The sequence below is a fragment of the Anguilla rostrata genome, chromosome 11, assembly GCF_018555375.3.
Source record: "Anguilla rostrata isolate EN2019 chromosome 11, ASM1855537v3, whole genome shotgun sequence".
NCBI classification, from domain to species: Eukaryota; Metazoa; Chordata; class Actinopteri; order Anguilliformes; family Anguillidae; genus Anguilla; species Anguilla rostrata.
The window spans coordinates 15,429,850-15,442,581 of NC_057943.1; the positions used below are offsets into that span (position 1 = coordinate 15,429,850).

General features: G+C 43.8%; 1 protein-coding gene across 2 annotated transcripts; it reads right to left on the bottom strand.

Moving 5' to 3' along the window:
* Window positions 1–4,520: 4,520 nt before the first annotated feature.
* Window positions 4,521–12,660, bottom strand: zgc:136971 (S9 family peptidase). 2 transcript variants are annotated; one of them, XM_064298195.1, is made up of 22 exons: window positions 12,515–12,660; window positions 11,769–11,898; window positions 11,525–11,651; window positions 11,217–11,304; window positions 10,358–10,433; window positions 10,056–10,216; window positions 9,663–9,800; window positions 9,479–9,570; window positions 9,329–9,366; window positions 9,116–9,237; window positions 8,857–8,917; window positions 8,547–8,641; window positions 8,292–8,343; window positions 7,972–8,060; window positions 7,578–7,716; window positions 7,245–7,328; window positions 7,026–7,106; window positions 6,741–6,829; window positions 6,289–6,482; window positions 6,078–6,180; window positions 5,892–5,998; window positions 4,521–5,501 (listed from the first exon to the last, which is right to left on the bottom strand). In XM_064298195.1, the coding sequence occupies exons 1-22, from the start codon at window positions 12,530–12,532 to the stop codon at window positions 5,393–5,395; spliced, it is 2,193 nt and encodes a 730-aa protein (XP_064154265.1). In that variant the 5' UTR covers window positions 12,533–12,660; the 3' UTR covers window positions 4,521–5,392. The 2 variants fall into 2 exon arrangements, with proteins under 2 accessions (XP_064154265.1, XP_064154266.1); XM_064298196.1 differs by lacking the exon at window positions 12,515–12,660 and adding an exon at window positions 11,998–12,500.
* Between the last annotated feature and the right edge of the window lie 72 nt (window positions 12,661–12,732).

Sequence of the window (12,732 nt, forward strand, 5' to 3'; positions counted from 1 at the left end):
GGAAAGTTGTACTCTTTAACTTATCTTTCCTCTGTTCTGATGTTTCTGGCCTCTCCCTAGTCTTGTCTCTCTCTCATTCTCTCTGCTCTTCCCATCTCTTATCTCTCTTTTCTGTGCTTTCTCCCCTCTTTCTCTCCTGAATCTGTTTCTCTCTTTTGTCTCCTCACCTTTCCCCATCCCATTCCCCTCCTCTAGTCCTGCTGTGCCAGTTCTACAAAACTGCCCTGTGATCTCATGCCAAACATCTAATCCCAAACAGCCATTAAAGGTTGGAGCCCAACTCGGAACAGCAATTAGGAGGGAAGTGAAAATGATTGGGTTTCAGAGGGAACAGGGCAATAACTCACTGTGTGAGCATCAGAGTAATAACGTATATCTTAGCTCTAATCTAGCAGAGCTAATCTAGCTATTGCTCTCCAGCCCAGGAAAATTAAAGAACATTCATGAAATCAAGACAAGACAAATAAGCGCCGCTGCACATAGTTACTGAAAGGGATTTCGCTTACAAATCATTGTGGGACACGGACATGAATGCGTGCCTAGCTGTGATAACACTCTTCAGTTCAGAACAAATTTCAAGGTAATGTGCAGCTATGCCTGTGTGGTTTCAAGTTAATATGCAGTGATGTCTGCACAAGTACTTGACATGACATCTACCACAAAATGACTTAAGCAAAGTTTTATATATATTTTAAAACTCCCATACATTTTATGTAAAACACCAACTATTATGTAAATTAGCGAGATATGCCTGGTGTGAGATACAGGAGGTCTTAATTCAATGGCTGCAGTATTCATCGCACTTCATCTCAGCAATATGAACACACACACACACACACACATACAAACACACACAAGCTCATATCCCAGACTGCATTGCTCACAGTTCTGTCAGGGTTTCTGTAACCAGTCAAACACTTTGCAGGTTTAACAAAGAGCCCAGCACACCTCACCCTGACTGCTGGGAGAACAGGCACATAACAAGCCTCCAGTCTCCCAGCTGCACCAAGGGTCCTGTTTGAGGTTTTCTGCGTTTACCGATCGCATTACGCGTTTGTTATTTTGCTCTCGTTTTGGTTTCCCCCCACAGTCCTGCAAGCCATCCTCGTTCGCTAGCAGTACCCTGAGTCTGCGACCGCTCTCTCTCACCACTGGCTTCTATAAAACACCTCACCGCTGAAAGGAAACATCAACTGAAGTGAAATTATTTTTCTCTTAAAAATCACAGTGCATTATGGTCCAAAATACGATGATTTGCCTAGTTCAGTCCGAGATGTGCACTGATGATGTTCTTACATCTTGATCTTATAATGCTTGACAGCAGAACATTCTTTACCTCATGGGGGAGAGAAATGGAACCCCCCCCCCCCCCGGCTCTTCCACCTAATGGACTTGCCCATTTTGACCCACTGTCAACATAATCTAACGGGGGATTCTCAGTGAGGACCTGCTGAAGTGTAGAGTGGTGGTGTGCACGAACAGAGAGATGAATAGTGCATGCTGCAGCTGCTTCCTGTACTAATTGCACCTGGTCCAATGGGCCCAGTTACCCCTGTGTATCCCTGGGCCCCCGTACCCCAGTGCACCAAGACAGATGACTTTCTATGGAAAGCAAGTGTGAAGACCACGGCCTCCCACTGTTGCTCAACATACATTGATTGACTGGTCAGCCCTTTCACAACACAACGTCACAATTAACATTATAAGGCCAAGGAATTGCATATTTAATTTTCTACATTGTAGTTTTTCCTGAATAACAATGCCAAACAATTTCCATAACATGCCACAAGAGAGAGATACTCTCAGTTGTGAAGTTTCCTTTTTTAACTGACACACATAGCAGCTCAAACCATTTTTACTTAGGCAGGGCACATTTTATTCAAATTAATTTGATTTCCCCGCTGCTTTAATATTACTATGCACAGCACCAGCTCAATAGTTTTCAGCTGTGAATGCAATTTCCCCACTGTGAATGCAATTTGTCACATACACATGCGGAGCTACATAAACGGTCCCAAACTAAATTCCTTAAGGGTCATGCTGGATTTAGTTCTAACCAATTTCCCTGGTTTAATTGGCCCAGTAAATAACCTTAAACACACTCACACCATTGCAACTCCCACAATATACAGCAGAAATTACAGCAATAATGTAAAGACCATAGACAGATGGAAACTGATTGGGTTGATTAAGTAACTAAGAGCTAAGGCTGGAGCCATAAGGAGCCCTTTGGGTCCAATACACTTCAAAATCTTACGCAACCCCCATGACAAATGCTATTGATAAAGTTATTCTTATTCAATGCAGAGCCACATTAAAGATCAATCATGACTGGAGCACAATAATGAGTGTTCATCGTCTCTTCCACCCAGCAGAGCATGCTTTCTATTCCTAACGAGTTTTAATCTTGACAATACTCATCTCCTCAGGGGGGTGGAGGGTTGGGAGGATCATCCAAATGCCAAAAACCCCCCGCTGCTTTGATTTATCGATGCCTCTGGCGGCCCCGACTGTACATCAGAAAACCTTTAAATTTCTCAATCGCCCATAAACCATGTCAAAATAAAATGCAAAAATTGCACATGGCCGCTTTAAATTAATCGTGATGTGTTTATGTCCAGGATGGGAATGCAGAGAGGGGCCTGACTGAGTCACAGCACAACCAACCAGGCCTGCCCTTGATAGGGGGGAATGCATTCTGTTAAGGGAAAGAAAGCATTGCGACAGATCTGCTGAACTTTGTTCAGCCCTCGCACTACAATTCTCTATCCAAACCCTCTCCCTGGACCCCCCCAGCAATATCTCTCCTGCTGCCTCTACTCAATTCTTCCTCTTTTAAGATCTCTCCATGGTTCCTTATCTACCTCCCTTCACTCTCAACTTCTTTCACACCCTGTACTGCCCTTAAATTCTTCTCTCTCCACTCTATGCTTTTATTCATTCTTCCCTCCTATATCTTCACTAAATCCTTACCTTTTCCCTCATCTGTAAATCCAAGATCCTTCACTCCCCCTCTCTATACCTTCATTAAATCTTTCCCTCTATACATTGACTAAATTGTTCCCTCTCTCTATACTTCCACTATACTTAACCCCCCCACCCGAAACCCCTCAGCATTCCAGTGGACAAAGCCGTGAGTCGGCGTGTGATTGATGTCAGTCTTGAGGAGGGGATACAGAGCCAGCAGTGTGTCCATGGAGACGCCTCTGTTTCACATTGGAGAGGGGCTGGGCCGCAGGTCCGTGGCCACAGATGAAAGTAATGACTGAGACCTCAGAGCCGGGCGGATCTGTTGTATGCAGCGAGCCACAAACAGACGCGAGGTGAAGTTTGGAGGCTAAGCCATCAGCAGGCCCTGCTCTGGAGGGGGAGGACTGTTTCTCCTGGTCTCTCCATTAAATGGACCACCAAATGAGAGAATGAATGGGCTGACTGAGTTCCTCTTGTGTGGGACTCTTCGTACTCGGTCCTAAGATCTCCATTGGGGCTCCAGGGGTGGACCCCGAAGCCTAAAGATCCGTTCAAAACAGCCCACTCCAACTGCCACACCCTGTGACCTGGACACCAAACCTGAGAGTCATTTCCACCTCTCAGCTGCAGTGTGCCACATGCACATTTTTGTTGTGCCGACACCTTGTCCGTCTTAAGCGTGTGGCATAAAGTATAATACAATGTTCTTTGTGTGTATGGTTTCTGGAGAGGCCGTTTGTCACCTTCCAGTCTCGTGAAGAACAATCGCAGACACATACTTGCACGTACAAATCGCAGACACATACTTGCACGTACAAAAACCAATAACATTTGCCACGAGAGAACTGCGACTCAGGGGCCTTAAGATTTCCTACCGCTAGACTAATTGGCTCTGATTTTTTGTTTTAGTAGTGTGGCGGACTATAAGCTGCCTGGCTTATACACTGTGGAAATGGGCCAACATCAACAAAAAAGGTGTGCGAATAAGATTCAGACCACCACTTGGTAAGGAGCACACCACTACCCACTAGTGGTGCTCAATGGAACTGCCTTTAACTACAGCATATTGAACTTGTTCATATTTCCAGATTCAAATTAATAACGAGAAACACGTTACAAACCACAATTAAATATGTTCTGAGTACACTGGGTTGGGTTCATGCAGTTATAAATTATAATAATTGTGACTATGTTGTAGAGCACGTGTCACCATGAAGAATACCAGACAGGATTTCAATTACGGTACAATATTGCCTTGTTTTTGCAATTCTATGGATATAATATTTGACCTAATTTTCACCAACTTTGCTCAGATGTTAATTCCTCCAGTGTAGAACTCCGAGGAGAGTACAGTCTGTGCAGCTGAGGTGAAGAATTAGATAATACTTCCTGCAGAGGAGGTGCGAATAAAATGACTGAGAAGAATCTTAATTAATTACTGAGCACGTGCAAGCAATTTATCAGAGCAGATTTGATTTTGAGCCGTTGGGAATATGCACATTTTCTAAAGGACAAAGACAAAAGCATGGAGACTCAGAAGTACTCAGCAGTATGTTACAAAGTTTTGCTTTATTACCCAAATAACATGTTAACTATAAACTGATTTAAAAGCCATGTTGTCCTGTCTGACAGCTGCAGTGCATTTAAGTGACACATGATCCAACACTGCCCTCTAATGTTCATTAAGTGGAGTGCTATGAATGTAACTGGATACTCCCACCCGCATTAAACAGCTTCACTTCTGGTTACTATTACACTGCGCATATTTCTCAATGGCACTTTACATAAGAGCTCCTCTGACAGTCGCAATATCACATTGCTGCTAACAGTGACTCTTGTGTTGCCGCTAGTTATGCCTGTTGGATACTGCAAGATGCTGTGAACATTTAGGAAATGCATTGCGACAGGCATTAGGAAGCCTGGGAACACTGGATATTATGTAACACAAGAAAACCTAAAACAAATACTTAAAGGTTATGGACTGACCAACCACTCCATCAGTGAAGGCATAAGCCAGATATAGCACAAACAAGTATAGCTCATTAAGCTCCATTGATAAAAAAAGGAAATACAAACAAAAATAGATAAAGATCATCTGTTAGCAGTTTTGTTAAAAAATACTATGAAGGTGTCAAGTGTATAAAAAAAAGAATTAATTGTGTTGTCAAGACAGCTGATGTTGAAGAAAATGAATGAATGAGCTACAAAGTGGGAGTGGCCTATTAAAATAAGGCCACAGTATTGCAAGTATAGATTTTAATCAAAAAAGGATTCAGTATATTATTATGCCACTTTCAAAGCCAAGAAGATTTCCCAACGACCTCCAGTTCAGATCTCTGAGGCTCCACCATACTGTACAACATTGCCTTTTAAGAGAACGGTTACTTCTGTAAGGTAATGGCAACCCCTCCACTGTGGCAGCTCAGCGCAGGCCAAGGTGCTTCTGGAACCAGAGGACGATGTTGAGGAAGCAGTCGGCCTGGGTGTCCACGCGAGCCAGTGAGTGACCGTCCTCTGCAAACCACAGCAACCTGTAAAATGAAGCACACACTGGCACCAGAGACCATGCAAAAACCGTGGATAATACAAGCTCATCCACTGGTAGACAAAACATATCACCAGGCAATCCTGTGTGTGTGTGTGTGTGTGTGTGTGTCCTATGTCCTTTGTGTTTGGCCAGTTAGTATTGGTCACTGTATTCTTACAGTTAGTTTCTTTTCTCAATTGTGGTTGAATCTATACACTATGCAACAAACAAAAAGTTATTGATTGCCATATTGGCCATGAAAGTCACTTTGGGCAAAATTGTCAGCCAAATAATACATGTAAATATTTTCAGTGAAACTGGGGAATGAAAGAGGATGCAAAGGATTGCACAACCAATCAGATGTTCCTGTTTGACTCAAGCTCACAGCTCTTACCTAACAGGGGAGTTTCTGCTCTTCAGGGCACGGTACAGCTCCAGCCCTTGGTGGGGGGACACCCTTTTGTCTTTACCTCCCAACAAAAGCAGTACTGGTGTCTTGATCTGCAAGCAGCACAGAGGAACTGAAATAGCAGCCTTTTCCCAGCAAAGGAACTGTAATAGACAGAGCGCACATACTTACCTGGGAGGCATGAGCGATGGGAGACACCTGGAACATGGCGGTCAGAGCATCCGGACTGGGCAGCCGGTCAAACGAGTACTGCAGCCCCACCGCAGAGTACCGCCTGTGCCCCAGAACAGAGCGGCCATCATTTCCACAAGCTGCCATATCTCTGTCTCTCTCTCTTATGATCCCAGGGGGATGCACATGCAGGCAGGACGGGTCTCCTCACCAGTCAATGATGTCACTGGTGCCCAGCAAGGTGGCAGCATTAATGACAGGGTTCCGGGCTGCACAGGCTCTGTAGAAATCAGGATACTGGCCAATCAGGTGGCAGGCAAGGAACCCTCCATGAGAGCCACCCATCACAGCCACTTTTCTGGGGTCAAGGGTCGTGTCGCTTTGCAGGGCAGTCAGAACGGCTCTCTTGGACATGAAGATGGAAAAATGGCAGAAGAATCAGTACATTATTTATATCTTATACCCTAGAGCACTACACAGATCAGTGAGGACATTCTTAAAACCAAAAGTACATCGTGAACGAAGAAGTACATTAAAGGTGAATAAATGTAAAGCAGTGGCTTACTTTAGTCCTACAACAGTGAGACTTGAACTGACTTCAAGGTGGTGCCAAGATTTGATTGAGAGCGATTAAGCAAAATCCAGCCTGAAATTTCACAGCACCTGCACATCCTTGACATCCTGGCTGCCAATGTTCCCAATAAGAGACAGGATGCTGTCCTGTCCAAATCCAGTGGACCCCCGATAGTTCACTGCCAAACAAAACAATGGGAACAAGGGAACAGGCTGATTTCATTTCACTTCTCTTTGGTTCCAAAGCTACTAAGATGCAAACTTTGAACTCCTTTACAGAAATGTACTGAAACCGCAGAAACAAGGAAGCACTACATCATATTCAGTTTTCTGTGAGGGAGTAAAACACAGAGGAAAGGTTCTGTGTTCTCTTACCCATGAGCACTGCAAAGCCCACCCTGGCCAGAGCAGCAGAGGAGACATTCCACTCTGCTGAGAACTGTGAGTGTGGGCCACCTGCAGATATTATTATATAACACACACACATACACACAAGCACAAACGCACACACACACACAAAAGTTAACATTGTTTTTTTTCACTGAGGATAGTCATTAAAAACAATCTCAGCTGATTTCCCTCTCACCCTCTCACCATGAGCAAATACCACCAGGGGCACCTTTACCCCAGACTGGGGAACACGGGGTTTCACCAGCAGAGCTCCGAAATCCAGACCAGCTGATCCAAAACAGAACAAAGACCTTATTATTTACCATTTACCCAGTATTCAAAATAACTGTTAAAGTTGTTTTTTTCTTTCCATAACATACAAGGCAAGCTTATATTAAGTAAGAAAAATACCTGTACTGATAAAAGTATAAATCCTTCATAGAACAGTTACCGTTGAGATATGCAATTAATTACATGGCTGCTTTAAAATGTGATGTGTCAGAGCAGATCAGGAGGCCTGTAGGTGTTCACACTTACAGAACTCAGTGTTCTCCTCCTGGGGCCCAGGGGTGACATTTAGGGCCCTCCACTCCAGGAGTGGGATCTGATGGGGCTCATTAAGGGCGGTCCAGGACACCCCAGCTTCACCCCCTGCTGGGGGCAGGAACCCCACTTTCTAGAGGAGCACCCAGGGAGGCAGAGATCAGCCCTGCTGCCCACTGTACACTACAGCTTTATTTACATCTGCTGTACAAAAAGACTCATCGCACTTTCTGTTCTACACAACACAGCCTCATACAACCGATACTCACATTTACACTAAGCACCAAATTTCTTCACATATTTTTACACAAGCGCAGCAGACTGGAGAAGTGGTGAGTGCTGATTGTTATTCCCCATAAACTATCTGAAGTAGCTCTTTTACACATACCAGACACGGAGGCCTGCTGAGTGAGGAACAGTTGACCACCATCAGGTCTCTTTCAATGGCCAGCAGCTTCCAGCTTCCAAACTCCTCATCTGACAGAACCCAGGACCAAACCTTACCATTTATGATCTGTACAGACAGTCTAATGCAATATTCATGAACTCATAAACAAAAAAAACCAGGATACAATGTCATGAAATAAGATGTTTTTTTTTTTTTTTTACTTCAGTGTTGGGTGACACAAACATGGCATTACAAGAATCCCAGACAAGGTACAAACACTGTATTTTTGTTATTCACACAAAGGAGATCTGGGGACTTACTGTCAACAAGACGACTGACTCTTTTTGTGCATCGTTCCAGCACAAAGAGCTCCTTAAGATGGGAGAAGTGGAGAAACACACAGGAAAATAAACATACATGGAGAGAGAGAGAGATAACAAAGAAAGTGAGGAGAGAATAAGAGAGATGGACAAGACCAGACCAATGCACAAATCTTCCCAACTGGATTACTACTGAAGATTATATGTAAGAGATTAACTATGACTGACTTGTCTATCAGTCTCAATGTTGCGTACCTTCCAGTTCCTCCTGCCACTGCTGAAGACCACCCTCTGACTGTCTGCAGACCAGCAGCGTGAGGGCAAAGCTTCATACAGCCCCGCAAACTCCCCTGAGAGACAAGGGAACAGCCTGGCTGGAGGACGCACTAGGAAAAGCTGCACTTACACCCATATGATGCAACAAAGCTAAACCCTGCAGTTCCACCTGACAGCTCGATTGCATCAACACGATCTACTTGAAATGGAGAACTGCTCCTCTCTCTTAGTCCACAATCAATTCATTTCATCTTCTTTCAAACCTCCGATCATGCAGAAGGGGTCATACCATCCTGTGGTCTCTTGACTACATCTACCAGCAAAGAGGTCTTCTTAGTTTCCCAGTCATACTGCAGAGACAACCCAAGAGAGTGGTTCAAATTTCAAAATTCACATCTCTACAGAAAATACCTACAGTTCCCTCTATAGACAAAATGAGGAATCTGCTACAACCATATACTTTACTACAGTCTTAAAACTCCCATAAAAACAGAAGAACATTCCTGAGATGTGCGAGGCTAAGTGAGAAGAAACAGCTCAGAGCTTACCAGCTGCAGGCTGCGACACTGGTTGTGGGGCCCGAACACCTGGCCCTGCAGGTAGACAACGCAGCTGCTGTCTGGGCTCAGACGAGGAGACGAGACCGCGATCTGGTCAGAGGAAAGACACTCTGTCCACAGGGACCGAAAAGACAGAACGGAATTATCGATCAACACAAAGAAATGCTTTTGTTCAGAGATGTAAAAAATACACGCACTCACCACAGTTCCCTTCAAGGTCCACATGAAAGAGAGCCGATCTGGAATCAGAACAGAAGTCAGGGTCTTACAGCTGGAACAGAGAGCTGAACAGAACACCACAGGGTTACAGTAGGGTTTGTTCAGCAATAACAACGTGTGGCCGTCTCTCACCTCCGGTTGGAGCAGAACTTCAGGCCCAGTCGAAAAGGCTCATGCCACCACCCCACAAAGAGCACACCCTCGTCCCCTGGGGCCCACAGTGCCTAAGGGTGTAGAGCGCAAGGAGTGTCTGGCCCACACATCATACACACCTGGGAATGTTAGGCTTTCACTGCAAAGCTTTACTGGGACTCACCTGGCCAGGGGACACCTGTGTGGGTACGCCCTGCAGCACTGTGACTGTGCACTTGCCTACATCGGCCACACACAACACTGGGACGCTCTTATTATTAAGGCCTTCTCCCCAGTCTTCCAAGTACACACTCTGGTCCTCCTTTTGAACAAACAGAAAGGGAACCAATGATATACAGAACCAGAAAGCAGTAGGGAAGTGAAAAGAAATATCTATTCACTTTAATGGAAGAAGGATAATCGCATGTTATTGCAATATGCCATAATCACTATAACAATTCCCACTTCACATACAGTATTCAGCAATTAACAACAGTCCATTTCAGTCATCAGAACATTATGTGAAAGCAAAACGCTCCCTTTCCTCTGTGAATTATATTGAGTAGTTCAAAATGACCTTCCCAGCAGGTAACTCCTCTCCAGAATGCCCTGCTACTGCATCCTCACTGGCTGGTCTGGATTCTGGAGTAGTAGATGATTCTGCCTTAAAGGGCCTCCTCTCTGCGACATATAGCACCCTGCCTTCACATGCAGACCAGGCCAGGCAGCCAAACTGAGCTGGAACACAGAGAGGTCAGAAGATGGTCCAGATGGCTAAAGATCCCATTTAACAGATAGAAGCCCATCGTTGCAGAATCAAAATGGATGACATCACAATCTGACATCTTAACTTTAAACTGAGAATGCATGCCAACTTACTGTCTTCATACACTCTCCCATGTTTGTTTAAAGAGGTGAGGTCAAGGCTTTTCACATAACCATGTCTGTTCCATATCTTAAATGGGAAAGCAACAAGCATAGAGTAAAATTTTTGTATAGAAGTCACACTTGCGCATTAGTTGCTCCCCTCAACCTATCTGAGGCAACAAATACAGGAAACAACATGAAACCCAGGTGCATTTGGAAGTTGCATCCCCTGTTCCTTTCAATCCCCCAAATAATTAATTAAATGAATACAGTAAATACAACAATATACAACAAATACACCTCAACATACTAATATAAATATCTTAACGAACATACTACAAACATATCACAAATCCCTACAGCAGCATAAGCATAAGTATTTAGTAATCACAGAATATCATATTAAGATCAGGAAGATCAATGTAACATTGTTAATATAATCTGTATATAATCTGTATTACTATTACTGCCACTTTATTACCACATATAATAGCAAAAGCTACATGTGTCTGTGGCGGATTGTAACACTGAATTGATTTTTATTACACATTATTATTTTATTATATTTTTTCCCTCTATTTCTCTCCACAATTTGAAATCAGTTGTGCCACCAACTAACACTGCTAACTAGGGCCCACTCAGGATGCATTGCTTGCAGCTGATGCACGTACACTACTCCCAGGCACTAGCCCATGAGCTCCAGACTATCATCAGCAATAATGCAAGAAACCCAGACTCAATAATACATACACAGCCCTTGGTGGTACAATGAAAATGATGTCCTGCCTGCAGCTGCATAGCCAGCAAAAGACATAACTCAGATTCAATAAATAAATTTTTTATGCAATAAACGTGGGGTATCGAATCTCACCTCAAGAAATTGGCAAGCCTTGCCCTGAGAACTAGTTTCCCTGACAACAGCCTTGAGTGTTCCAGAGGGAGAGTGACTGCAGAGCAATCTGAAATAATGGGAAGGAGGTAGCCATCAAAGTGAGAAGGGTTACTATCATTGCTTTCAGTACTAACTAAAAGTATCAACTGAATTGATACTGTTTAAGAGGGGCACCATGCTAAATATCTGGCTACTTCATCTGTACCCTCGGCAACAGAGTGACTGTCACATGGTCAAGTGAATGAAAGAACTTTATATCCAGGAGTGTTGTGTTACAGTATCCTTACTCTTCCTTAACGTGGCTGCAGTGACCAGGGGGAAGCGTGTTCAGCACCGCCCTGTCATCGCACAGTAGGGTGTACTGCTTGTTATATCGCAACCTTATTCCACGGTCCGTCTCACTCTGGCTCCACTCTGCAGGAGAAAAGACTGTCACCCCAATGGTACCGATGGTCTAATTTCTGATGGAATTTAGGCTCATCAAATGATGTTGAAACCTTCTGTTAGCTAACGTAGGACACCAAGACCTACCTGCAAATAAGTTGATGTATCTCGTCCCAGGGTTAGCTGGTACTTCCGGACACACCGTAACTGAAACTGGGGTGGGGAACTGGCTGTATTCTTTGAACACTGCGCTAATAGATTCGGACTCCGTTTGCATCTAAACATAAAATATATACAAAGGGTCAGACCGCTTACTGACTAGCTGTAACACTATGGGACACATTATATAAGCTCTCGAACATAAAGCAGAAGCAACCTTAATTGAAACTGCACGGCCGTAACTATCCCCAAACCAAAGGTGTATTGGGAAACTGAAAACGTTTGCTTGGTAATTTCGGCAATTTCGTCTCGTCTCGTAAATGAATTAAACCACAATGCATGAAAATACGTCTGTAACATTAGCAGGCTGCAATACATGAAGCTTGCATTCAAAATAAATAGTAGCCGTGCTTCCAGTGCAAGTATGAAAATAGGAAGCTCGGGCAAGTGGCAACCAGACACTTGAAGGAAATGCTACTGCTAAAGACTACAATTCATGTAGCGGCTAGCTAGCTTCAGATGCCAACCAGTGACTATAGGCTATGCTAACTAAAGAATACAGCGTTTGGCTGATAAATCAGTAAGCTGAACTGTAGACCTGTCAACTTCAAACTTCTATCTAATCCTCTGTAGTTAATGAAACAGGACAGGCCATGGTTAATTAATTTTAAACTTTGAACGAGCAGCCAGTATCGATACTGATTCTTTCCCTCAAACGAAACGCAAATGTTTACCAGGAACTCCATGACCATGCTTCCGATGGGTGGACTGTACCACTTGTGTGCGTGGTAAAAATAGGTAAACTCTCGGGGGGTGGTAAAAATATTAAATTCCGGCGAATTGCATTCGTTTCAGATTTTACCCTTCGTATCGGTGGATACATTTACCGATTAAAAAACAAATGTGTTTTTCCCATCCAATTAAAACAAATTTACAAGGTTGTTATGGAGAG

What these genes read in the sequence shown, in the direction of transcription:
- zgc:136971 (XM_064298195.1), bottom strand. An exon ending in GTGGCAGGAGGAACTGGAAG is followed by an intron (nt 8,344 to 8,546) that starts GTACGCAACATT and finishes TCCCATCTTAAG; the next exon opens with GAGCTCTTTGTGCTGGAACG. An exon ending in ACCAGTGACATCATTGACTG is followed by an intron (nt 6,181 to 6,288) that starts GTGAGGAGACCC and finishes TCTGGGGCACAG; the next exon opens with GCGGTACTCTGCGGTGGGGC.